This window comes from Rhodofomes roseus, assembly GCF_022264815.1.
Source record: "Rhodofomes roseus strain CIRM-BRFM 1785 chromosome Unknown C8Q71scaffold_7, whole genome shotgun sequence".
NCBI classification, from domain to species: domain Eukaryota; kingdom Fungi; phylum Basidiomycota; class Agaricomycetes; order Polyporales; family Fomitopsidaceae; genus Rhodofomes; species Rhodofomes roseus.
The window spans coordinates 645,615-669,491 of NW_025952963.1; the positions used below are offsets into that span (position 1 = coordinate 645,615).

General features: G+C 53.5%; 8 protein-coding genes and 1 non-coding gene across 9 annotated transcripts; 6 read left to right on the plus strand and 3 right to left on the minus strand.

The window, feature by feature from the left end:
* Positions 1–211: 211 nt before the first annotated feature.
* On the plus strand, positions 212–2,889 carry C8Q71DRAFT_896243 (aspartic peptidase domain-containing protein; the record flags this gene model as incomplete). Its single annotated transcript, XM_047928742.1, has 12 exons — positions 212–409; positions 461–561; positions 615–694; positions 751–814; positions 873–942; positions 997–1,090; positions 1,145–1,274; positions 1,330–1,400; positions 1,465–1,588; positions 1,661–1,773; positions 1,825–1,931; positions 1,988–2,889. The coding sequence occupies 12 exons, from the start codon at positions 212–214 to the stop codon at positions 2,549–2,551; spliced, it is 1,716 nt and encodes a 571-aa protein (XP_047780349.1). The 3' UTR covers positions 2,552–2,889.
* Positions 2,890–3,263: 374 nt separating this feature from the next.
* Positions 3,264–6,362, plus strand: C8Q71DRAFT_751178 (feruloyl esterase-like protein). Its single transcript, XM_047923300.1, is given in 16 exon segments — positions 3,264–3,427; positions 3,481–3,770; positions 3,859–4,205; positions 4,267–4,308; positions 4,367–4,440; positions 4,489–4,609; positions 4,665–4,677; positions 4,729–4,771; positions 4,830–4,991; positions 5,042–5,079; positions 5,131–5,352; positions 5,412–5,490; positions 5,540–5,741; positions 5,756–5,760; positions 5,862–6,065; positions 6,115–6,362. 15 exon segments carry the CDS (start codon positions 3,700–3,702, stop codon positions 6,187–6,189), a joined length of 1,698 nt encoding a protein of 565 aa, XP_047780350.1. The 5' UTR covers positions 3,264–3,427; positions 3,481–3,699; the 3' UTR covers positions 6,190–6,362.
* A 608-nt stretch (positions 6,363–6,970) lies between these two features.
* Positions 6,971–9,479, plus strand: C8Q71DRAFT_529810 (feruloyl esterase-like protein). The gene is made up of 14 exons (XM_047919159.1): positions 6,971–7,280; positions 7,335–7,376; positions 7,433–7,503; positions 7,569–7,689; positions 7,739–7,751; positions 7,799–7,841; positions 7,900–8,061; positions 8,125–8,162; positions 8,220–8,447; positions 8,499–8,577; positions 8,631–8,833; positions 8,890–8,893; positions 8,942–9,145; positions 9,197–9,479. The coding sequence occupies exons 1-14, from the start codon at positions 7,118–7,120 to the stop codon at positions 9,260–9,262; spliced, it is 1,437 nt and encodes a 478-aa protein (XP_047780351.1). The 5' UTR covers positions 6,971–7,117; the 3' UTR covers positions 9,263–9,479.
* Positions 9,480–10,143: 664 nt separating this feature from the next.
* Positions 10,144–10,225, minus strand: C8Q71DRAFT_t55. Its single transcript has one exon. It is a non-coding gene; the product is annotated as a tRNA-Trp (tRNA).
* A 1,015-nt stretch (positions 10,226–11,240) lies between these two features.
* C8Q71DRAFT_705395 (3-oxo-5-alpha-steroid 4-dehydrogenase-domain-containing protein) lies at positions 11,241–12,501 on the plus strand (the record flags this gene model as incomplete). The annotated part of the gene is made up of 7 exons (XM_047920443.1): positions 11,241–11,381; positions 11,432–11,590; positions 11,642–11,727; positions 11,776–11,883; positions 11,944–12,085; positions 12,137–12,311; positions 12,371–12,501. The coding sequence occupies 7 exons, from the start codon at positions 11,241–11,243 to the stop codon at positions 12,499–12,501; spliced, it is 942 nt and encodes a 313-aa protein (XP_047780352.1).
* C8Q71DRAFT_530044 (Arv1-domain-containing protein) lies at positions 12,360–14,370 on the minus strand. The gene is made up of 9 exons (XM_047919160.1): positions 14,317–14,370; positions 13,993–14,125; positions 13,682–13,921; positions 13,570–13,624; positions 13,499–13,519; positions 13,353–13,445; positions 13,156–13,285; positions 12,869–13,101; positions 12,360–12,816 (listed from the first exon to the last, which is right to left on the minus strand). The coding sequence occupies exons 2-9, from the start codon at positions 14,077–14,079 to the stop codon at positions 12,659–12,661; spliced, it is 1,017 nt and encodes a 338-aa protein (XP_047780353.1). The 5' UTR covers positions 14,080–14,125; positions 14,317–14,370; the 3' UTR covers positions 12,360–12,658.
* Positions 14,371–14,483: 113 nt separating this feature from the next.
* Positions 14,484–16,232, plus strand: C8Q71DRAFT_751202 (uncharacterized protein). The gene is made up of 6 exons (XM_047923301.1): positions 14,484–14,821; positions 14,888–14,963; positions 15,023–15,099; positions 15,159–15,297; positions 15,384–15,696; positions 15,888–16,232. The coding sequence occupies exons 1-6, from the start codon at positions 14,548–14,550 to the stop codon at positions 16,059–16,061; spliced, it is 1,053 nt and encodes a 350-aa protein (XP_047780354.1). The 5' UTR covers positions 14,484–14,547; the 3' UTR covers positions 16,062–16,232.
* A 700-nt stretch (positions 16,233–16,932) lies between these two features.
* C8Q71DRAFT_856390 (heat shock factor binding protein 1-domain-containing protein) lies at positions 16,933–17,406 on the minus strand (the record flags this gene model as incomplete). The annotated part of the gene is made up of 3 exons (XM_047927296.1): positions 16,933–17,066; positions 17,127–17,193; positions 17,251–17,406. The coding sequence occupies 3 exons, from the start codon at positions 17,404–17,406 to the stop codon at positions 16,933–16,935; spliced, it is 357 nt and encodes a 118-aa protein (XP_047780355.1).
* Positions 17,407–19,031: 1,625 nt separating this feature from the next.
* Positions 19,032–20,329, plus strand: C8Q71DRAFT_722620 (isoprenoid synthase domain-containing protein; the record flags this gene model as incomplete). The annotated part of the gene is made up of 4 exons (XM_047921537.1): positions 19,032–19,501; positions 19,561–19,849; positions 19,935–19,973; positions 20,030–20,329. The coding sequence occupies 4 exons, from the start codon at positions 19,032–19,034 to the stop codon at positions 20,327–20,329; spliced, it is 1,098 nt and encodes a 365-aa protein (XP_047780356.1).
* Positions 20,330–23,877: the final 3,548 nt, after the last annotated feature.

The window sequence follows — 23,877 nt, forward strand, 5'->3', positions numbered from 1 at the left end:
CGACCCGCGACGGCAACCTCGGGATGACAATCACTACTGCCCTGTGCCTCCCACCCGCCCGCGCCGCCCGACACTGCATTCCTGCCGTGTGCTTAGCCATCAATTCGCCTCTTCGACGGATGATTGATGGCGCTCGTCCGAATACATAATATATATCCCGAGGGCACTCGAGGAGGTCGCCGTCGCTATCGCTTTCTTTCTTCTCCTCCCAATGACTCTTTTGCCCCTTTCTCTTCTTGCCCTCATTGGGAGCAGTTATGGTCTCTCTATTCCTTTTGAACGTCGCTCCACCACCGCTCGCTCGACCACGGTGTCTGTGAACTCCAACTATAACGGAAATCTAGGATTCTCCAATGGCGCTGGCTTCCTGTACACGGCCACCATCTATGTGCAGGGACAGCCCTTTCAGGTGAGTAGCCTACGTAACGCGTCGATGAATTGGATGTGAACGTGCCAACAGGTCCAAATCGATTCAGGCAGTTCGGATCTGTGGTTGGACACATGCAATGTCACTCTTGACGGCCTCCAGGACACAGGAACAACAGGTTCCATAAGCTACGTGTATGGCCTCAGCTTGACTGGATGCATCATGACACTCAGACCGCGTTTGACAGAGATGGCTCGTCTGCGACGGGACCCATTGTCCTAGCCAATGTTAGTTTCGGGGAGTTCACCGTGGGCGGACAGGCGTTCAGTACGTGAACAAAATGCTGAAGTGGACTGCACTGAGCTCACGCGTTCGTGCTGTAGTCAACGCCCCCGGCAGCAATGCAACCACCCCTGGCTTCGACAGTGGCTTGCTGGGTGTTGGCCCGTGAGTACGGTGTGGCAGCACACTGCGGAAAGCTCGCTGATGGCCGCCCAATCCGCAGACCGGGCGCATCCTCCGTGTTTGACCAGTTGATCAACACGACGTACGATGGGCTCCCTTTCCTCGTCAACGTGAGACATAGGACCAGATTCACGTACTCTCAGCTTCTCACTGTTCTCTCGCAGGTGTTCGCCCAGGATCCGGACGAGCCGAACTTCATGACCTTCTTCCTGTCCCGCTCGGACGCCGGCATCACCCAGGGCGGTGTGATGTCGATTGGTGAGATCGCTCGTTCTGTGCACGGAGGAATCAGCGGCTGATTGCACTGCATAGGTGAACTGATCGCGGACTATGTATCTGTTCTTGACCAGCCTAAGCTCCCTGTGGTATCGGCGACGTCCTGGGAGGCGTTCATGGACGGTGTCTATGTCAACGGAAAGTTCTTTACGGGCCACTCGGAGAGGTACGCGTTACTGCTAATTTGACCAGCGTAAGAGTATGCTAAGTGTCTTGTGCAGTGCTTTTGGTATCACAGCTGAGCCCGGCAAGGACCAGACGACGATAATCCTTGACACGGGTACTTCGCTCGGTACGTGGTGCTGCTCTAGCCCCGCGGCTTGGCCGTATGCTCACGTTTTTTGCATCACATGTAGCGACTGCGCCTCGTTACTATGTCGATGCCATGTACAAGGATGTTCCTGGATCGAAGTTCAACAAGTCGATCGGTTACTACACCCTACCTTGTGATACGAGGCTCAATGTCAGCATGGCCTTCGGGTACGTTTTCATGCCGCGATCGCTCGATTGTCAGTCGACATGCCTAACCGAATACATACTCTCGTTTAACAGTTCGAGCAAGTACCCCATGGATCCGATCGACCTCACCACCATCCAGGTGAACTCCGACGGTAGCTTCTTCTGTGTCGGCACGTTCGCCCCGACCCCTGACAATGCTGGAGTTGGTGGGTAACTGAATCCTGATTCTTGATTTTTGCATTGAACGTTCCGCGCAGACTTCATTCTCGGTGATTCGTTCATGCGTAATGTGTACTCGCTCTTCAGCTACGGCAGCAACTTCACCGGCAATGGAGACGAGCTTCCATACATGCAGATCCTCAGCGTGAGTCCTGCCTGAGCCCATCATATGGCGCACTTAGGCTCAATGGTCTGTTGCAGATCACGGATCACGATAAGGCGTGGGCAAAGTTCGACTACGCCAACGCGCAACGTCTCATCCAGTCCGAGTACGAAACGTTCGCGGAGATGTACAACATCACCGCGACCTATGAGGCCGCACCGCAGACGACAACGTTCTCGCTCGTCGCGCCGACCTCGGGGTGGCAAACCGCTTCTGCGGTGAAGACCCACGTCCACTCTTCTGGCGGCTCCTCTGCCACTGCTGCGCCCAAGTCCTCAAGCTCGAGTGGCTCCAGCGATGACAAGCTCGGCAGCGACCTCGCCGCGAACCTCGACACTTCATCGTCTGTTTCGTCCTCGGGTTCGGATGACTGGAGTGCGCTGCTACGCAACTCGTACATTGTCATCGGCCTCCTGGGCGGCGCGATTCTTCTGCTTCTCGGCGTGCTCATCAAGCTTTGGGTCGGCAACCGGAACAACAAATATAGCCCCGTCGGCTCGACAATCCCGCCCGCGGCATTCCAGCGGTTGTACGAGCCAGAAAAGGACGAGGCGTTCACGACGCCGTACGACGACCTCGCTCGCCCGACGGGTTCGCACTGAAACCCGTGATCCGCTGTCGTCGAGATGCGGGTTTCGTCCAGTGTACATCGCTTCGCACTGTCTCTTGCTGTCGATCTTTTTGGGTTTTCTGTTGTGGTCGCGGAGAAATTGTATCTTTGCTCCTTTGCTGTATTTCACTTTGGCATCGCTATGGACTGGTGCAACCGACACGCCCTAGCCGCTCTTTGCTTAACACCACTGCTACTCTACCCATTGGACTTTCATATTATCAACAGAATAAATTATTTGTCGGCCCTGCAGACTCAGATGTTCCAGCCGGACTGGGGAATTCAGATTTCAAGTTGATACACCCCTCGGTACTTAAGGCAGCCCGTGCGCGTGCGGCCTCCTTGAAGACGTGTCAATGCTCACTGGGTTGGTACTCAATATGACTGAACTCGGGACTACGGCGGCGGCTCTGCCAGCGATTTTGTCTTTGACGGCGGCTGGGAGCTATCGCTGTCGGTAGTACTTAGGTGACCAATGAAACTAGTACTGAATTTATCTACGACACTGACAGGTGTCGATCTGGTATCAATTGATCTCGTCGAGACTCGGAGTCTGAGAGGCAGAGATCTGCAGAGATACAGTTCGGATTTGCAGTTGCATATTTACTTGACCGTCGCGTCGCAGGATTTCTTGCCTGAGCTTCGATCTGACAAGAAAGGAAATATTGTCATTGATGAGGGCGACCAGACTAGGCGCCCGTGTACTGCATTCTCGATCACCGCCACCCTCCGCCGCCAAGTACTGCCAGCAAGTGCGCCGCGCGCCACCATGAGACACAAACGACGGCCCTGCATGAGCAGTACTAGTGCTCGCTGATCAACTTCCGGGGTCACGAACGCGGACCGCAGCATCCCATGGTAGACTATGGTATGTTCGAGCACTCTGAATGCAGTACTGGATCCCGAACCTCGCTCGGCCAGTGCGCGTATCACATATGACGAGCGATGGGGCATGACTTTCGCCGCCGTTGCTATACAGAGAGATTCCATTGCGCCGACGGCCGCCACTTGGGCCCAGTGAGCCTCCGAGTCGGACCGCCTGCAGGCTGAGGCCGGCGCTATGACCGCCGAGTCGCAACCTGGTCGCAACATTTCTGGTGTTACAAGTAGGGATCAGATGCATCGGCCAATTGACAGGCTATGTCGCGGATTAACGATCTACACAAGCGGCGTCATCATCGGCGGATTGAGGCCAGGCATATCCCTATAAAGTGGGTGAGCGAGATTCTGGGTATCCGCAACGCCTACGTGGTGTGCTCACTCGTTTTCCATGATCAACTTCACTTTCGCTTTCTCCAGCCTTCTGGCTCTCCTTTCTGCTTCCCTTCACTTAAGCGGTGTCCTTGCGGACGCCCAGAGCACAGACTCCTCTTCCTCATTCGAATCGAAATGCACTTCTTTCAGTTTACAGAACGTTACTCATGCCAGCATCACAAGCACCAAGTATCACGCTGATGGCTCGAAGATCAATATGTCGACTAGCATGTCGAGCATTGATACGACCGAGCTTCCGGGTTTTTGCCGCATCGAACTCACCATCACGACCAACTCGACAGCGAACTCCACTTGCAATACAGAAGTCTGGCTGCCCAGTACGTGGAACGGGAGGTTCCTGGCTCTGGGCAATGGCGGCTTTGCAGGAGGCAGTGAGTCCGCTTATCGTAACCCTGCGTCAGTGTTCGGACTAATTCTCGGCGTCGTCAACAGTCAACGTGGGGGAATTGGGTTATATCGCTGTCAACCAGAGTTGTACGCCAATCTCTCTACTCTGCACGTCACTCATGCTAATTGACTGCGAACCCCACAGATGCTGGAGTGTCCACGGACCAAGGGCACACATCGAAGTTGACCAGTGCTACATGGGCCGGGCCGAGCGATGACGTGAGAACCATATCATGGTGATTGTCCATTGTCTGACAGTCTGAGCAGAATACTATCGTCGACTGGGGATGGCGAGCCATGCACCTCAGCGTTGTCGTCGGCAAGGAAATCGTGAAGCAATATTACGGGTCGGCACAAAAACACTCGTACTACATGGGGTGTTCTCAAGGTATGTGCGCTTCCTGTGGGGTCCCTTCTCTACTAACCTCATGCAATATTCGTAGGTGGTCGATCTGGGTACGTCCACATTCATCCGCTCTGAGTCAGCATGATGCCAACACAGCACAGGTTCAAGGAGATGCAGGCCTTCCCAGACGACTTTGACGGCCTGGTAAGAGTATCCTACCCCGAGTTGGCCGTCGTCGCCGGCTCATGCCTGTATTCAACAGGTCATTGGCTCTCCGGCAGCTTGGCATTCTCACTTACGGATGTGGGCTGGGCATCTCAATGGTCTCGTACAACCGAGCACTTCCGATCGTTACATCAACTCCACTGCGTGGACGGACGTCATTCACAAGGAAGTGCTGAAACAGTGTGATGCTATCGATGGGGTAAGCCAGTCACGCGTAACATTCGGACTGGGTCTCAATGGGCTACGCAGCTCTCGGATGGCATTATCAACGATCCTAAGCTTTGCAAGTAAGCATGACGGCTCTCACATATAGCAGCGACTTACCGTTCCATGAAAAGTTTCAACGCGTCTGCACTCCTGTGCCAGTCCGGCCAGGATGCGTCAACGTGTCTGAGCAGCACTCAGGTCGAAACGCTCGAGAAGATCTACTCTGACTACATCGTCAATGACGATTGGGTATTTAGCTCATACTACCCAGGCGGCGAAGTCGGCTACAGCACGAGCTACGTGGAGAAGGTCTCTGCGGTGTCTCAAAGCTGGTTCCGCTACATGCTCTTGAAGTAGGTATCCCACGCGGACGTCGATCACTGTTTATCGCTCACACTGGCACCCACTGCAGCGACACCACATGGCCGCTTGGCGATTACAACTCGTCTCTGATTGCGGTCGGTGACGCCATCGATCCTGGACAATCGGACGTGTGTATTCCTGTCCTATCCTTGCGTGCTCTGTTTAACGGATTTCTAGGCTGTCGACACCGACTTGAGTGCATTCGCCGGGTCGAGTCACAACGGGAAGCTGCTCCACTATGTCGGATGGGCAGACCAGATCATCAGCCCCGGCGCAAGCATTCGCTACTACGAGAGCGTGAAGAACTTCACAGGCGATCACATGCAGGTCAACATTGATGACTTCTATCGGTTGTTCACCGTCCCCGGAATGGAGCACTGGTGAGCATGTTTGGTTATGGGTGCATGTGGGCCTCATCTTACGTCCTTCCTCTCTCCAGTTATGTAAGATCTTCTCAATTGCTGAGACGATCCGTCCATATGGCTGACCGCGTGGACAGGGCGGCGACGGCGCAAACGCGTTCGGTGGTGTGCAGCAGGCATCCCAGAGCATGCCGCCTCTGAATCATGAGCCGGAGTACGATGTACTCGCTGCCATGGTCCAATGGGTCGAACAGGGGGTCGCTCCCTCCAACCTGACTGCCGTGCACTACAAGGACAACGACGTAGCGCATGGCATCGACGCAATCCGTCCGCTATGCCAAGTACGTTCGCGTGTCTGGTTAACCGGGTCATTACTCACATATCTTCTAGTACCCGAAATCCCTCCATTATACTGGCGACGACGAGATGGACCCTAACTCGTATACTTGCAAGGACTCGAACTGAACTTCACGCTCGCTGCACGGATTTCTGGGGGTCTGACTAATTCGTACATATAGTTCTAGTAATATAAATTATTATGACTGCGGTGAATTAGCTTGCTACATACATACACTGCTCTGAGCCGAAGCCACGTAGGGGCGCTGGCTACCATTCTTCCTCTCATCGCTGTGATCACAGCTCGTCGGGATCATCAAGTCGCCGCTAGGTCAGCTCCACACGGCAATCCTCCCGAAAGCCGGACCCGCGGTGCTAACGAACCTTAACGAACCGGCAATCCCGAGGGTGTTATGATGGCCGCGGGCCGCGCAGGTACCTGGGGGCACTGTCGGGTCTTTGTCCACTGCCAACAGTGTCTTTCTCCCTGACTTTCGACTAGTGAGCGCGCGTCCGAACTTCCGTACTCCATCATCGCTATCGTCAGAATGTCTCGATCTCGACGCCGACGCGACATTACGGGTGGTAGGTAGCAGCGTGTAGGACCTACAACTTGAACTGCGAACCTGTTTGAGACTGACCGAGAATCGGACGTGGATGTTGCCGTTAAGTACACCCGCACTGGGATAAGCGTGTACAGATGCATCGGTCTACATCGTATAGCGGCGGCCGCCGTGACGCAGACTAGTGGCCATTTGTTCAAGAATCATCAGGTGATGGACAGGACGGTCTAGTGAAATGAGGGAAGGAGAACCCGACGAAATAAGTAGGGTGCGTCGCTACCTACGGCCGTCGTGCTCACCGTCGTTCACATCCCGGCATGTGCAGTTTTGTCGTCGCCGCATGCGGAGTGCTCTTCGCTTCATTGGCTCGTCTACCTGTGGCCTTCGCCTGGGAGGCTCAATGCGGGTCGTTCTCGCTTCAAAACGTACCTGGCGTTAGTCTTGTCAACACCAGCTACTATGAGGTTGACGCGCCTGTCAATATTACGACAAACATGTCGAGCATCAATGTAGCGGACTTGCCCGCATTCTGTCGTGTGGAGTTGTTGGTCACAACAAACGCGACCGCGAACTCTACGTGCTCTACAGAAGTCTGGCTTCCAGATAATTGGACGGGTCGCTTCCTGACGGTGGGCGACGGAGGTTTCGCCGGTGGAGGTGAGTTTAGCCTCCCTCGTAGACTGACAGTCTCTGAGACTCATTTCATCACAGTGAACGTTGCGGAGCTGGGGCTCCTTGCCGTCGCACAAGGCTGTATGTTTTTTGATGTGCTCATTCCCTCGAAAGTGTGGCTCACGTCCAGAATTTAGTTGCGGGAGTATCGACGGATACCGGGCATCTCTCGACTGAAGGCAGTGGCTCGTGGGCCCTTGACGATGATGTCGGTCCTCCGCCTCCGCAGCGTTTCGACGTGATCTAATCAGTCATTACTTGACATATTGACAGAATGCGATCATCGACTGGGCATGGCGCGCCTTACACCTCAGTATCGTCGCCGGAAAAGAAATCGTACGTCGATACTACGGACAGGAGATCAACAAGTCATACTACATCGGATGTTCGACAGGTAAACTAGCAGGATTATTGGAGATCTACTCTAACCTATGATATCGTAGGCGGTCGGCAAGGGTGCGTAGTTGACAGGAACCAGATACATTAAGCCTGATGTGTTATAGTCTCAAAGAAGTTCAGTCATTCCCCGATGATTTTGATGGTGTTGTGAGTTCGATCATCGGACGATATCGGACTGGCTGCTAACGTAGATCGATTGGCATAGGTCGTCGGGTCGCCAGCGAACTGGCAGACACACTTGCAAGATTGGGGAATTCGGATGAGTCTGAATGTCCTCCCTGCCGAATCACCATCATTTATCAATGCATCTACGTGGTCAAATGTCATTCACCCTGAGGTTCTCAGGCAATGCGATGCACTTGATGGCGTAAGTGTCACATAGTAATTTCCTGTGTACTCTCGCATTGAGGCTCATGGGCTCAATCTATAGTTAGTCGACGGCATCATCAGCGATCCTAGGATTTGCAAGTGAGTCGCCGAAATCATGATGCGCGCCCCGATACTCATAGTGTACGATGTCTTCAGCTTCCGGCCGGAGACCCTGACCTGTCGACCAGGTCAGGACATGGCAACATGCCTTACGCTACCGCAGATAGATGCTCTCCACAACATCTATTCGGACTACTACGAGGCCAATCAGACATGGATTTTTGGGCCGTACTATCCAGGCGGAGAGGAAGCGTTCCCGGATGGACTTGTGGGCAATACAACGCTGTCCATTGCACTTGACTGGTTCCGATACTTTGTGCTGAAGTGCGGTCACGTCTCTTGCCTGCCCTCGCACACGCTTACAGTCCCTGCTAGTGACTCGACGTGGACGATTGATCAGTATGACCCGTCCTTAATCGCGCTTGCCGAAGAAATTAACCCCGGGCAAGCAAACGTACGTGATGTCCAAGTCTCCTTTTGTGGTGCGCGTGCTGAGCAACAAGACAGGCAATCAGCCCCAACCTTACCGCGTTCGCGGGGTCGGGCAGGAACGGCAAACTCATGCAGTACGTTGGCTGGGCCGATCAATTGATCAGTCCAGGCAATTCGATCCACTACTATGAAAGCGTTCATGCGTTCATGACCTCCAATACCGACATGGAGATTGATGACTTTTATCGCCTGTATACCATTCCGGGTATGAACCATTGGTGAGTTTGATACATTTCAGTCCCGGTCTTCTGCTCATGGTGCTTCGCTTTTTCAGCAAAGTGAGTACTGGGGGCACATTTTATCGACGAGCTGACTGACCTATGTAGAACGGGTATGGTGCCAACGCATTTGGAAGCGTTGAGCAGGCGTCGAGCGGCATGCCGCCGATGTCTTACGCCCCAGAATACAACATTCTGGCTGCGATTGTACAGTGGGTCGAGGAAAACATCGCCCCGACGACGCTGAAAGGTGTGTATTACAACAACAACACAGCAAACAGCGGTATTGGTTTTGTGCGGCCCATATGTAAAGTGAGTATCTGTGCATACAAGCTTATCGCTTGTACTGATCTATGTCGGTAGTACCCGCAGATGCTTCAATATAACGGAGGGAATCAGACCAGCCCGGATAGCTTTATCTGTGCGTAGTGTTCACGTCGCATTCGTTGCATTTGTCATCTGGGATCCTCCCTTTTGTCCCGCATATGTTGTCTTCTACCACCATTTTGTGGCACATGACAGCTTGTGAAGACATACTACAATCCCAAGCATCCAAGCTGGTGTCACATGCAGTACAAATGTATGACAGGTGTAATCAATGTCATATTCCGGGGGTATCCAGGGCGGCCTCTTCAAGAGTCTTCACCGTTTCAATGCCACCCGTGTCTCGCACGTAAGAATACCGCATATAGCATGTGTGTGTGAGTAGCGTATGTAGTACCGCTGCGGGCACACTAGCATCTTCGAGTCCCGAAAACCCTGCTTTGCCCGCGGTGTAGTACCTTGGGTGAACCGTACGTACGTACCACGACTCACTGGCAGTAGAGCCACGGCGCCTACCGAAGCACTTGCCTAATCGGTCAGCGGAACGCTGCCAACGGCATTGACGACGCTCAGTTGCACTGGAAGACTAGAGGGCTGTCTATTGGTAAAATTGCACAGGACTCGTCTCTCTCGGAGTCGCAATGTACTTCCCGTTGGTGCTTGTGAGCAATCGAGCACTGAACGTACAGACATGCGGAAGGATGGAGCATCAGCGCCCATCAAAACGACACTTGCCTAATCGGATAACATTCCAAAAGCAGAACTGTGCTCCTGTATCCAAGAAGACAGAGGTTACCGCTGCTGCTTGCTCAGCTTGCCAGAGGTATCCTACCACGTCTTTGTGGACAGGATTCGCAAGTGCCTAGATTGATACTCGTCAACAGTTAAAACGAGACCAGGGACGTAAAGAAACACCCGGAGTACATAGATGCCCCTTGGCGCACAGTGCGAGACAAAGACGATGTTCTGACAAAACTTTAGGGCATTGAACCCTGCCCGGATTGAACGGACGACCTTCTGGAAGCCTCGCTCCTGGAATCAGACGCTCTGCCGCTGAGCTAAGGGTCCACGAATGAAAAAAGCTTTGAAACAACATACTGATTATGCTCACAAGACTGCAGACTGGTTTCTGACTATTATGGAGAAGTTTCAGATAATTGTGATGCATGAAGTAGAGTGTCAGGACTGTCTTGAAGTATAGGAATAGGAAGACTATATAACTCAGGAATCAGAGGTTACAGATGTTGTTCAACCCTTTCATGTGTACTTCTGAGTACATGATGACTATGAGTTCAAATTGCTGTGCATTGACAGAATGCTATGCGCTACATGCTGAAAATCTAATTTACTCACAACATATCAGCATGTAGCACATAGCATCCTGTCAATGCACAGCAATTTGTACTCATAGTCATCATGTACTCAGAGGTACACATGAAAGCCTGGGTTGAACAACATTTGAAACCTCTCTTTCCTGAGTTATACTCTTCCTATTCTTATACTCCAAGACAGTGCTAATACTCTATTTTATGTATCACACCCATATGATGCTTCCTAAACAATGGGTTGACAACTTGTGCAACTATGAGCCTGTAATATTCAATTTCAACCAGTCTGCCTGACAATCAATGTATATCTCTGTGTTCAGTCCTCTTCCATCTTGCAACAATCACCTATTGCTGTTTCAAGTGTTTCAAGTATACTACAGTTTACTGAGAGCCCAAAGACTTTGTCAGTGCAAGAGCATTGGACTTACTTAAGTGAAATGCCACCACAAGTCTGTATCAGCCTGGGATCTCAACTGCCAGGCCTGTGAGATGACAACAAATGACACAGAGTATTCTTCAGATTCTGTAGCACAGTCTGTACACCACAAGAACAATGGGAGCATTCCTGCAAATTAATGCACAGATGCAGTAGTAACATGGCAGACAATGAGGGTGGCTGAGATTCCAGTTAGTGTCAAGGTCACGTGGTCGTGACCGCGCTTTCCAGCGCTAACCACGCGCGACCGGGTCTGGGCGCTGACCGCCTTCGCTCCGAGTCGTCGTGCTGTAGGCAAGTGGGACTCCGTTGAACCAACATGGTGAGCTTAACCGTGTCTGCGGCGGGGCGTTCACCGCTTGCTCGAGAGCTGCCCGTGACGCTCGATTTCGACAACAAAACGCTCGGAGATGTGACGGTTGCAGAAGTCAAGTCGGCTATCGCTGCTAAATTCCCCAAGGTAAGTAGCTCAACGCGTACATAACCGTGCATGCCTTATGTCGTCTGTAGTTCTACACCTCGCGACAGAAGCTCTCTCTGAAGGGAGAGAAGAAGGCGCTTGCAGACGAGAGCTCGCTTGAGGACGCAGGGATCCAGGACGGGGATGAACTCGCCGTCAAAGACCTCGGGCCTCAGTTAGGATGGCGGACGGTTTACCTCATCGAATACGTGCGTCGCATAGTTGCCTCGTTTCGTTCTGTCCTCACAATTGACCAACAGGCAGGCCCGCTGTTCATCCATCCCCTCTTCTTCCATTATCCGGCTATATATGGCGGCCCCCCTGTGCCGCACAGCAGGCTTCAAGAGTGAGAATCTCGTTCTGCCGCACGTCTCCTTAGCTTATGTCGATCTAGGATGGTCTATGTGATGGTCATGCTTCACTTCGTCAAGCGCGAGTGGGAAACCGCATTCGTTCACCGCTTCTCGCACGGCACTATGCCGTTCAGGAACATATTTAGGAAGTGAGTGCCAGCAATCAGATGCTAGCACACAGGGATTGACCATTCCCCATCAATCACCAGTTCCGCGCACTACTGGCTCTTGAGCGGCGCGCTCCTCGCCACCGTCGTCTACAGCCCAGCATACAGCGCCTACTCGCCATATATCATTGGTACCGCTCGCGAGAAGCCGAAGTTTTTGCTGGGCAGCGTAGCTCTGTGGGCGGTAAGACCGTTGCTTGCGTTGAGTATGATCCCGATCTCATAAACCCCACAGTTCGCGGAGCTGTCAAACCTTTCTGCGCACCTCACCCTACGTTCCCTGCGGCCAGAGGGAAGCAAGAAGCGAGCGATACCGTACGGTTACGGTTTCTCCCTTGTCTCTTTTCCGAACTACTTCTTTGAGATCTTGTCATGGGTGGCCATCGCTATCATGACCGGCAGCTATGCGGGTCAGTACACACTGATCAGAACTCGAGCGACTGAACTTACTTTATACTTCTGTCTTCAGCCTGGCTGTTTGTGGTCGTCAGCGCCATCACCATGTCGAAGTGGGCAATCAAGAAGCATAAAGGGTACAAGCGCGAATTCGGAGAAGCCTACCCACGGAATAGAAAAGCTATTATCCCTTTCATCCTCTGACAGGGCTTGAAAGGGTGAACAATCCTCAGGGTCGCGGCGTGTGCCACACAATCATATCATTGGGCTCGAATGGCAGTGCCCTTGTCCCTTTGCATTCGAACACGGTAGACAGGCCCTTGCTATCGCTGTCCGGTTGCTTGCATGTGGTGTAGTGTAGTCATGGAATGCTATACGCTAGCCACATCTCGCTGGCCGTCTCATAAGCACCGAAGCCGATCCCCACCCAAGGACTGATCATTCCTGCAACCAGAGTCTTGACAGCCCATCCCGCGAGAATGATGCATGTTGTGAGAATGGGATGACAATCCAGAACGACTTCGGCAGCATTGAGCGCATGTGGACGTGTATATGACCGGGACAACATTACCTCGAAGCCCGAAGCCTGCAGACATGCCTCCGAGGACGTTTCTCACGATCCATTCGCGATCCAGGCGATCTTCGTCGAGAAGGCTAAGGGCTTGAGCCACTATTGGATGCGAGCTTGTAGATATGGGAGGTGTGCCTTGCTCCACTGGCCCAGGTCGCCATATCGTCAGCAGGAATAGTAGGAATAGTTTTGTCAATGACGAATATAGAAGTGTGAGGGGTATATGCGAGTATCTGCAACTGGAATTGAGCATCGGGACCGAATACATGTGTGCGAAGAAGTCGGACCTGAACTCTTTGCGGATGCCAGAAACCTGTGACAAATCGGCCGCAAACAGCGCAGATGGTCGAAGGCAGGCTACACATTGGAGAACGACATAAGAGGCGATGATGATACCCGCATGAAACGCGGCCGTTTCTGTGGCCCAGGGAACGACGGCCCCGGTCAGCTTCGTCTGTCATCGATGCAAACGCGTGTCATTGACCTACAAAGCATCCGACGAATATGCGGACAAAGCCGGCCACGACCTCGGTGTTCGAATTCAAGATGTCTTCCGGAGCACCGATACGAGAGTCTACTTGGGCCTATCAGCTGCTTTGTGGTCTATAGTCGTATCACGCATATGCGCACTAAGATGTGTCCACCGTATGACTGTGCAACAATCTCAGCGCAATCACTGATCACAGTGGAGGACGACGTACATGCATCCAGGACGATGAGTGCCACACCGAGTCGTACAATCATATACCATCGTGCCTGCTCATACCAGCCACATCTGGTCAATGCCCTGATCAACCCTTCCTATGAACGCACCCTCTCCCTGGCATGTTCCCAGGCTCCAGGGTAGTTTGGCGGCTTTCCGGGAGAGGCCAGTCCTCGCTGTGACGGAGCGTCTGCCTCGAGAGCAGTCCCAGACCTTCCTACCCTGCGTGCTCCACGACCTCGATTGAACAGCAAATGACGATACACGTCTCGTTTGAGGAGGATCAGGTCCAGTAGGAGCGTGAGCGCGTCATGCTCAACGTAAGGGTCCGCGAATGCATGACATGCCGTCTGGGTGTCAAATTGTCAGTAGCATGCGCATCACTGGCCATACAGTCTGCGGCAATCTCTGACTGACTTACGCATTGTTCCAGACGCAGGTTGTATGCGGATTCATACACCGTATATAGATACGGCGTGGGGTGGGTGCAACTAGTGCATATAGGCATCGCTTGGTACCAGTCCTGCGCATACGTCCAGGCGGAGTATATGAGTCTGAGTCCAGAGCTTAGCTGATATTACAGGACTTCTGACGAACGAAATTTCGACAAAAGCGACGTTCGCGAGGATTGCTACGGCGACACCTACAGTCCCGTCAGTCAATCCAGGACTCCCGTAGAGGGTACTATTGACGTCGATGCATCTATGGAGAGATCAATGACGTTGTGAAAATATGGTATACATACCTTCCTAGCACTATGAGCTACGAAGATAGATCCCTGCGGAGGTAGGGATCATGGTGGCGTACAGGAGTCTAAGCGATTCAGAAGGCTAGTATTAGGCTAGTAAGTAGCTACTACAGCCACGTAACTACCATATTCGGAAGTCCGATCAGTGCCTGGTACGTAGGGTCGTCAAATGCCCTTCGTCCGACTTCAAAGCTTCACCTCACACACCGAAATCTTTGACTACTAGCCATGGCGTCGATGACTAGCCAGCCCTCATCTCGTGCCCTCAATGCCATTCTACCTCTCATTACAGCTGGACAAGCGTATGAAGCCCACCAAAAAGCGCGAACGTTCGCGTCCAGGTACAACAAGTCGGGCCAATTCGATACAGCGATCGACGTCTTATTCCAATCTGCGCGCGAGCTGCTGAAGGCGGATCAGCAGGGAAGTGGGACAGATCTGGCGTCGTTCATGCTGGATGTGTATAATAGTAAGGGCGAGGTTGTCAACGACGAAAGTCGAGGCGAGTACAGGTCGGTCCTCTCTACGCGAATGCGCATCTCAATACGTCATGGGATCTATCGGTCAGGTCGTATCACACAGCTCATCGCGTTGACTGGCCCATCTGGCACTTGGAGGAAGACCATCATCGACAAGGCTGTTGCGTGAGTCGTGCGATGCTACACTACCTTCCAAAGTCCTAAGCCAAGAGTGTTGGGTGAAGGTGGTCAGCGAAACATGGCCCGTGTCCAGCTGGCGATGCCAGTCTTCACCACTACATCGGTGAATTGCTCTACAAGGGTCGGTGCAATGTTCGACAATCACCACTGGATCCTAACGAGACTGTCATCATACTGCAGAGGGCTCCTTTGACCTAGCGGAGCCGCACTTCCTTGCCTCAGGACAACGCGATAGCGCTCGCCTCCTCGCAGAGATGTTCGTTGAGTGGGAAGCTGTGGGGGGAACTGCGGGCACGTTCGCCTTGCGAGGGGCTATACCGTAAGTGCCTTGCGTCATTGCACGAAGTACACTGTTGACAAATACGCGCGCGCTCCGTCCACTTGCCCTCACCAAACCATGATTAGCTATCTTCTCAATGGCAACATCCTCGCAGCACGGACGTTCATCGCGCACTTCGTGTCCCAGATTACGTCCAAGCGACCTGAACTAGTGTCTACGCTCCAATCAGCACCAATACCGATCGGGAATAGCAAGGAGGCTCAGACAGACGAGATAATTTTCACGACAGATTCTGTATTGAATTTCGCCCAACTCGCCGTGCGGACGTGCCAACGCGCTCAAGGCGCACAGAACAAAGCGATGCGCGAGGCTTGGGTGCGGCTCTGTGGGACGTATCAGAGCAAGGGCGGGCTCATGGCTACCAAGGAAATTCGCAAGGTGAGATCTGTCGGAGCACTCTGCTTTTTTTGTACCGTTCTCCGTTATTTCTCTACGCGAGGCCTGGGGAGGGCAATACGTTGTCGCTTATCACCCTCCCCAGTGTGTGTGCGTCGCTCCGAGCGGCCGCTTTCTATTTTCCCCTACGCGCCGTAGTGCATGTCTGACCTTCCTTACACGCCGTCAAACAGGCATTGATTGAGCTGGCGGAGCTCTACTTCTCCATCCCCCCTCCGAGGACGCAGGCCGCCAACCCTCTGGGAGACATGTTGTCGGCCATGTTCGGTGGTGCACCCTCGCCCGCGCAGCCTGCGAGGCGGGTGCTATCCCCGCCCCCAGCGACAAAATCGCTAGGACTAGATTGAGTTGGTCCGATTTTACCCCGGTTCGAGATGTACAGTGTCGCTCCATTCAGTACTCGCATGCAATTGTTCTTGTGATCTATCACATTACCGTCTGGTGTGGATGAAATAATATCGAGGTTTTGTGGACGCGCAAGATAGATGGCTGGTGTAATCTCAGCCGTCCGACTCGAGGAGGATGATCGTTCAAGCAAAACGCTTGTGTTGAGGATCCTCTGAGGCGTAGTCTTAACCGACCGATCGCCGATCGGTGTACGGTAGCCTTTGCCCTTGAAGCGGACTCGCAGCAATCGGGTGGAATCACCACTCAGCTTCGTTCGAGAAGTCCAACCGCTTGGGGATCTCCCTGCCCGCGTGTTCGGACCAACTCCCGAACTTGCCCTGAGGAATGACATAATGCTTGACGGGCTTTCTCCTCGACCGGCAGCTCGACCCCAGTATGCACCAGGCAAAAATATCGACATACACTTCAGGCACCGTATAATTGCCGCGTAGCTGATGACCCTCGCCTCAAGGCCACGTCGTGGCCACTAGTGTTCGCGGGGTCGAATTGTAGCTGGTACATCCCACCCTCGGCGAGGGTAAACGTACTCTGCGTACGTTTCGTGGCGAGCTTGCAACGGGGGCAGGCATGACACATGAAGAATCTGAAAGACTATCAATACACGTGTCTGAGTATGACATTGCGCTTAGACCGAGAATACACTGCTGACCGACCGATAGCAGGACAGCCCGCGACGAATCAATGGTAAACTCTGACCATATGAGTATAAGTTCCCGGCGCGAAGAAGAGTACGTACAGTGCATATGGGTCACTCGGAAGAAAACCCTCAAGCGGCGCCACTGGCGTCAATGAGCGCTGCGCTGGAGGCAATTAAACACCGCCACTTCGTCTCTGCGCCAGAGCGGGCGATTGGGGCATGCTTGGCGGGCCAGGTGCCGTATCCCCGTTAATGATATCCTGAATTGCGGCCTCTAGGGCATCCACCCTAGTCGACATCTGCATCACTGGGGGGATCAAGCGTGAGGTCACCTGCAGCAACGGAGGTTTGGAGCGATACGACATACTTCGGTCGAGAATCTGAGAAGACATATCGTCGAATTTGGCGTCAAGCTGTTCCAGAAGCGTTTCCACCTAAGAGAAGCCACTTTATCTGACTGAATATGTCAGAGTGCTTGCGAACATCCTTACAAACGCGGTCAGCTCGTGGGGACTCGAGATATCGGACGTGGTTGTCGCCTTCGCGGAGGAGACGGCGGCAGCGGCAGACGCCGGGGCAGGCGACTTGGACGGTGCGCCGGATGCGCTGACGTTCAACGGCAGAGCGGGAGACGACGACGGCGGCATGGTTGTGGTACAAGCTGTGGATGAGACCGCTCTTCGCGGCAAGCCTCGCGACGCGGCCGATGTCGATCGGGCCGTGGCAGTGGCACGTGGCTCTCCCACAACTGCGACCCGACGCGGCAACGCCGCTTCTTCGAACCCTCTTCTACACACTCCCACCAATTGAAGTACTCACGAACTCTGTTTGCTTGCAGGTTCCCAGTCTGATCGGCTATAGCTAGTATCGACCCATGGCCGAGCCGCCCAGACGTAATCAGGACCAGACTACGCCAAAACTATCACTGTCGCGGTATACATGTGGGACCAGTCGCTCACCGGGAAGGCTACAAGAACATCCTCACCGCGGCCTCGTTCGCTTCCACTACAACGGCGTGATCTTCGTGCTAAGTGCCGACGAGGCTGCGCGTTGCGCGGGCTCGACTGTCGTCACCCGCTTGCGTGCTGTGATGCGGAGACCGCGGGGACGCTGTGGTAGCAAGTCATCAGCTGGCCAGAGCAATCCTGGTTCAAAGTCCAGACAGGATCCCGCGGCCCATGGGCCGGAGTAAGTAGCCGAGTTTATTGCTTACTTATTCATTCATTTAGTCGGCACGCCCGTCCGTACGCGCTCCGCAAGCATGGTCCTCCTGCAACATTGTTATTCCTCGCGTCAAGACACAAGCCTGTTCCAGCCTGTTCCTTCCTCATGTCTCGCCTTCATTTTCGCCCGACCGTATCCCGCGACCGAGGGTTGCGATGGATGATCTTAATGTCGTTTGTGTCCGTCGGGGCGCTTGCGGCGCGCTTACCATTCGTCGTTTTCGTAGACCTCTGATCCGTCCATGAGGATGCGATCAAAGCGTGGTGGCAAGTCTTCGATTTGCCGATCATGTCTCCCACCGCGTGCCGGTCGGACGGAGTCAACGGGCATCCTGCATGCATGGCGTAGTACACACAGCGTGGCCTGTGGCGTGAACTAAAGGCTCCCTAGCATTCACCAGCACCTCACTGATTTGATCTACAGATTTCGATAAACCCTCAGGCAACATATGGGTCCTTTCCTGCCTTTTCAAAGCACAAACACAGTGCCGCTAACAGACAGGGACGAGGCCTGCTAAGCGATTACCTGACGTACGCAATCAATAGAATGTTAAACCGTGGCCGGTAACCGGTCATTCCATGTTGTCACATTCTCATGGTTGCAATATGTCAGTGACGTGTTCACCTCGTCAGACTGCGTCCGCCACCTCGAAATGTCGCCTCCGCACTCGGTCGGTGTGATTTTCTGCAATATCAGGTGGCGGGATTTGATCCCGACATACCGATTTTCAAGACCTGATACACTTGTTACTCGGAGTCTCGCTCCGCCACTGGATCAAGCCGAGGTTTGGGATTGTGTGGGACATATGGGGCCTGAGACGCAGCAATAGCATCTTTTGTAAGGTATTTTTACAAGATCATTCCATTCGATGTTTCTACTGCTGCCTCGTCCTTCTCAGACAGGTACTTCTCGCTATTCGCCAATTCCCCATTGGTGTCAGATCCAGGGTCTCGCAAGCATACTTAAGAGGCACATCTGCGTTGATCGACGTCCGCATCCCACCGCCGTACCTTGCCTTCCATTGACTGTATCCACTTGTGCCGTAACTATGGGTTCTTCCCAATCAACACCTTCACATCCGCGTCTCTCACGCCGCATCTCACTCCCGCCGCCCCCCAGAGCCACTTCCCCGTGTTCGGGATCCAAGGAAGGCGAAGGCATCAAATTCCCTGATCTCGTCAAGTCGATCCCGTTCCCCCTCCGTCTCAACCCGTATACGCGTTTCGTGTCCGCCGAGTCCGACGCGTTCATCATCGAGTATGCGAAGTTCTCGGAGAAGCAGCTGACCAAGTTCATTGGCCTGAACGCGGGCTTGCTCTGCGGGATGTGCTATGCGGAATGCGAGCCCGAGCAGCTTCGTGTCTGCTCCGACTTCATGAGCTTCCTGTTCAACCTTGACGATTGGAGTGACGAGTTCGACACCACCGGGACGAAGGGTTTGGAGGAAGCGGTAATGAACACCCTGAACCATCCTGATACTTACCATTCGGACTCAGCAGCTGCTCGTACCGCGAAGTCGTACGTACATCCGCTCCTTTCTCATGCGTCGCCGTCTTATCTGACGAACGCCCATATAGATGGTGGACCCGAATGCTGAAGACCGTCGGCCCTAATTGCCGCAAACGGTTTGTCGACACGCTCGGGCTCTACTTCAAGGCCATCATGCAACAAGCTACTGACCGGGCAACGAAGACGGTGCCGGAGCTGGAGGCGTACATCTCCCTCCGTCGCGACACGAGCGGTTGCAAGACAGGCTTTGCGTTGATCGAATACGCCGCTGGGATTGACCTGCCGAATGAAGTCGTCGAACACCCTGTCATCCAGGGTCTTCTTGATGCGACGAACGACAGCGTCAGCTGGGCTAACGTAAGTCGAGGCACCCATTCACGACCCAGCCTTGTGGGCGCTATCATCTGCGAGACATTTGACGCTGACGACCCTCGTGTTGCAGGATATCCTCTCTTATAACCGTGAGCAATCACGCGGAGACGTGAGTGTTTGATCCCCTATCTTCCGCGTTGTTCCTGATGGAAATTTGTTCTTGAGACGCACAATCTCGTCTGTGCCATTATGGCGACCCTTGGTCTCGAGCGACAGGCGGCAATCGATTACGCTGGTGACCTGTGCAATAAGACCGTCGAACGGTTCCTCGAGGGGAAGGCAGCATTGCCATCGTGGGGCCCCGAGATCGACGCACAGGTCCAGGTGTACGTCCAGGGCCTGGAGGATTGGATCATCGCGAATGCGGAGTGGAGTTTCATGACGGAGCGTTATTTCGGGAAGGATGGCCCGAAAATACGGAAGAGTTTGCAAACCACCCTCTTGCCCGTGAGAGGGTTTGATTGAATGTAAGTCACTGTCTTGTTCGATCGCGTGCCGAGAAACAAAACTGATAGTGATTGGTTCCCAGGTTCGTTCGTGTGCGGTTGCTGTCGTGCTTAGTCGCTGTGTGCGTGTTCGCTGCGTGCCCCATTCGCTGTCCTGCTCGCTATTCTTATCATACTCGCGTTACACCCTGCCCTCGAGCCTATAGTTTGTGTATGAACAGATCCGCATTTCTGCAGTAGGCCATTCGCGGTCTTGCACACATCATTATCCTGCATCCTATGTAATACTAGGCACTTGACGAATGTATGACATATGAATTAGCTCGTGTTGTGTAGCTCGCGTGCTCGAAGGTCATGAGGAGATGAGCACTCAGCAGGCTGCTCACCCCGCTATCCGGACTTCGTACTAGACAGCCACGTTTAAGCTCGTTGCCCGACTGCTCCCTCAGGCCTCAGGCCCAGGCTCGGAGTGCCAGTGACACGTGTGCAAACCGTAACCCGCTCCTTCGCTCACAATCACTTTGTATGTAGAATTAGTAGCTTGTGTCCTCAGCTGTCGTTGCCTTCCTTGCCTTCAGTCACCAAGTTGCTACGTCGCTTGAGACTGCTTCAACCCAGATGGTAATGATCGCAAGTACTGCCAGTCATACGCCGATATTTGAAAGACTCAGGTCCCTACGGCTATTGTAAGAATTTAAATTCCTGCGCCGTGTGTCACTTCTGGTCAGCCCCTGCGCAGAACATGTCGAGGTGTAGCACTTGCCACGGTAGATTCTTACGATCCGGCCGAATGTCACGAGTCTCCAGCTGCCAGGCAGGCAGGGTCGTTCGCTGCGACCGCAACTTTTGCTCGGCTGCACATTCACAGGAGCCCGAAGTCATGGCTCGACAGCCTCCGAGTCCATACGAGTGGTACGTCTTCCGGATCACATTGTATTGGCAGATGGCTGAATCACGATGTCAATCAGAGATTCAGAACTTCCCAGCTCAATAGCTTTTATTGACATTGGGAACACACAGGTTGGTGGCGTGCTAACTCCGCGCACATGACGTGCACCTACGCACGTACTTATGCATCATGGACCGCAAAGGATGGCTGACAGGAACCAGCCGCGAGTACATCCCACACGGTGCAGTGCAGGAACGCAACCTAAGTGCTATTCGGAATCTAGTAACCACCTTCACGTAACAAACGGTTCGTGCTGTCTAGGTGGTCACGACATTCATTCATTCAAGATGGCCTTCGAAGCAAATGCTTAGAATTAGCTTATCTGGTGAGTCCAGACGAAGTGTTGCAAATGAGAAGTGCAATCTGGCTGTACTGAGTCCGAGTTGCACACAGGCGAGGCGGCGGCGACCTCAGCGACCATAAGACACCGCGACAGCGCCTGCCAAAACCGTCTGGTTCTTTCCAGAATTTGTGCCGTCGTTCCCAAGCTTGGTAGTGGAAGCCTTCACTCGAGCCATCGTCGCTATGCCAGCTTTGTCTGTCTGCGCTCCAGGCCCAGGTTCCTTTCTAATAACGGTGACGTTCATGTGCCTGCAAGACTGGCATTCATATCGGTATTTCATTGACCTTGCCTCTCCCGGGCTCCGTTTCTTCGTCACCGGCGTTGTTCACCGCTTGGTCGACCTTCTGTTTCCGGAACAGATATCAACGTATCTTACCGGGAGTTTGACCTCGTTCATTGCTTCCACTTCGAACGAGGGTCCTGTCATTCAACAGTACCTAATGGGAAATCACTCTTCTCGTTGTAGGCGATCTGCTGAGGTTTGCGGAAGCGTTGCCAAGTCAGGACGCGATGCTGCGGAAACCGTAGTTCCGCAATGTGTGATCTGTGGAAACTATGTGGTCCTCGTAGCCTCACCTGACGAGTACTCCGAGCCCGTATTCACGCCGAACTCACCTTATCCGGTTACTTTTCGGTGATCATCAGATTCTTAGTGTTCGTGAGCCCTTAAAAGACAGTGCAATTTCCACGTTCACTATGGTATCTCTGTTCAGTCGTCTGTCTATCACTGAAGTGGAGCAGAGATGACAAGCGGCATTGCTCGCCCGGGTCGTATACGCACCGAGATGAGTATGTATGTAAACTGTCTCATGACACATTTCTGCTTCTACTTCTCCCTCGCATTTGCCCTGGGCTACTCCCGGCATATGGTCGACGTGTACGGAGGGGCGATTGTAAGCGGTATGTTCCTTCGGTGTTTCGACTGCATTGTCACGTCATTCGGATAACACCGCTTCGATGTACTGAGGTGGAGTGGGACTAGGGTGAATAGCTCTTACGACTCAGGGATGCGATGCCGTGGGTCGGAAGACGGAGTGCGCGACTACTGTACAGTCCAGCGCATCCTGTGAAGATCATTCGTCAGATCATGACGATAAGTAGAGGCGTAGAGAGATGGATCGATTCATATGCACCTCGCGTGATCGCAACTTGCGGAGCATCCGATTGTATATAAGTCGTCTTCTCCCGCGAATCTGAGTGAACCTCTAGATGAGTCGGTAGATCGAACGCTCGAACCTTCTTGGTGAATCTTGCACAAGAAAATCATATCGGAGGCGCTGTCATTATGGTCGTTGTCAGGTTGCATGCAATTGCTACAACGCCAGCCTCGACAAACAAATGACGGGGTAATACGACGCCTGAAGTGCTCGGGTCACTTTTCACTGGAAACATCCACCATGCAAACGTGGGTATGCCAACGGCCCGAGGATCTTGCAATGCCCAGTAGGCTGGCCGTAATGAGTAGCGGCCGTCGCCGTCGGGATATCCCCCACCGTGGGACACCATTGGTAGGGATGGCCGCAGGAAGACAACGGTACCGCATGCAGACAACTCCGTCTGCGCTGCAAAGCAGACCGAATGCAGCCCAATGACGATCAGATCCGACCCTCGAAGGATCGAACCGTAGGCAATGAGGCGTTCACAATGCGTTGTGTACACGCCCATCGGACATACCGTACAGCCCAGTAGGCCAGGTCGGATCTGCCGTTGCGCTCGGCCATAAGTGCGGTCCATCTATATGTACCAGGCCGAGTTCCGCTGAGAGGACTGCACCTGGCGCTGCATATCTTCACCGCGATCACCGCATTGGCTCGTGGTACTTGTCCCTGTCTCGACCTCGAAATGGATCGTTCTATTCGGGATAGATGTGACCTTTGCTGTATCAAGATGAGACCGGACTCCTCCTATTGGACAAATACAGCGCTGAGTCATGTGTATGACGCACCGTCGTGCGAAGGTTTAGGGGGGGCGTCGACAGGCGGCAGGCCCGTCTGTCTGTGACGTCAGCCAGCACTGAAAGGTGCTGTAACGCCTGGGAACAAGTCCAAACATAGAGTCGAGACTCTGCTAACGCTGCAGGATTACTGCGCTCTGAGGGTACAAGAGGGATGGCTGACAATCACCGACGTTACGATGCATGAAGGCTGGTGTCCGCGCCAGCTGTGGGGATGATCACGGTCGGCCGGTAGGAGGATCCTAATGGTCTGTGTCCACGGTATAGCCTTGTCTGTGCGAAGTTCGGATCGAATGCCGTGGGCCTACTGCGGGCGGCTCC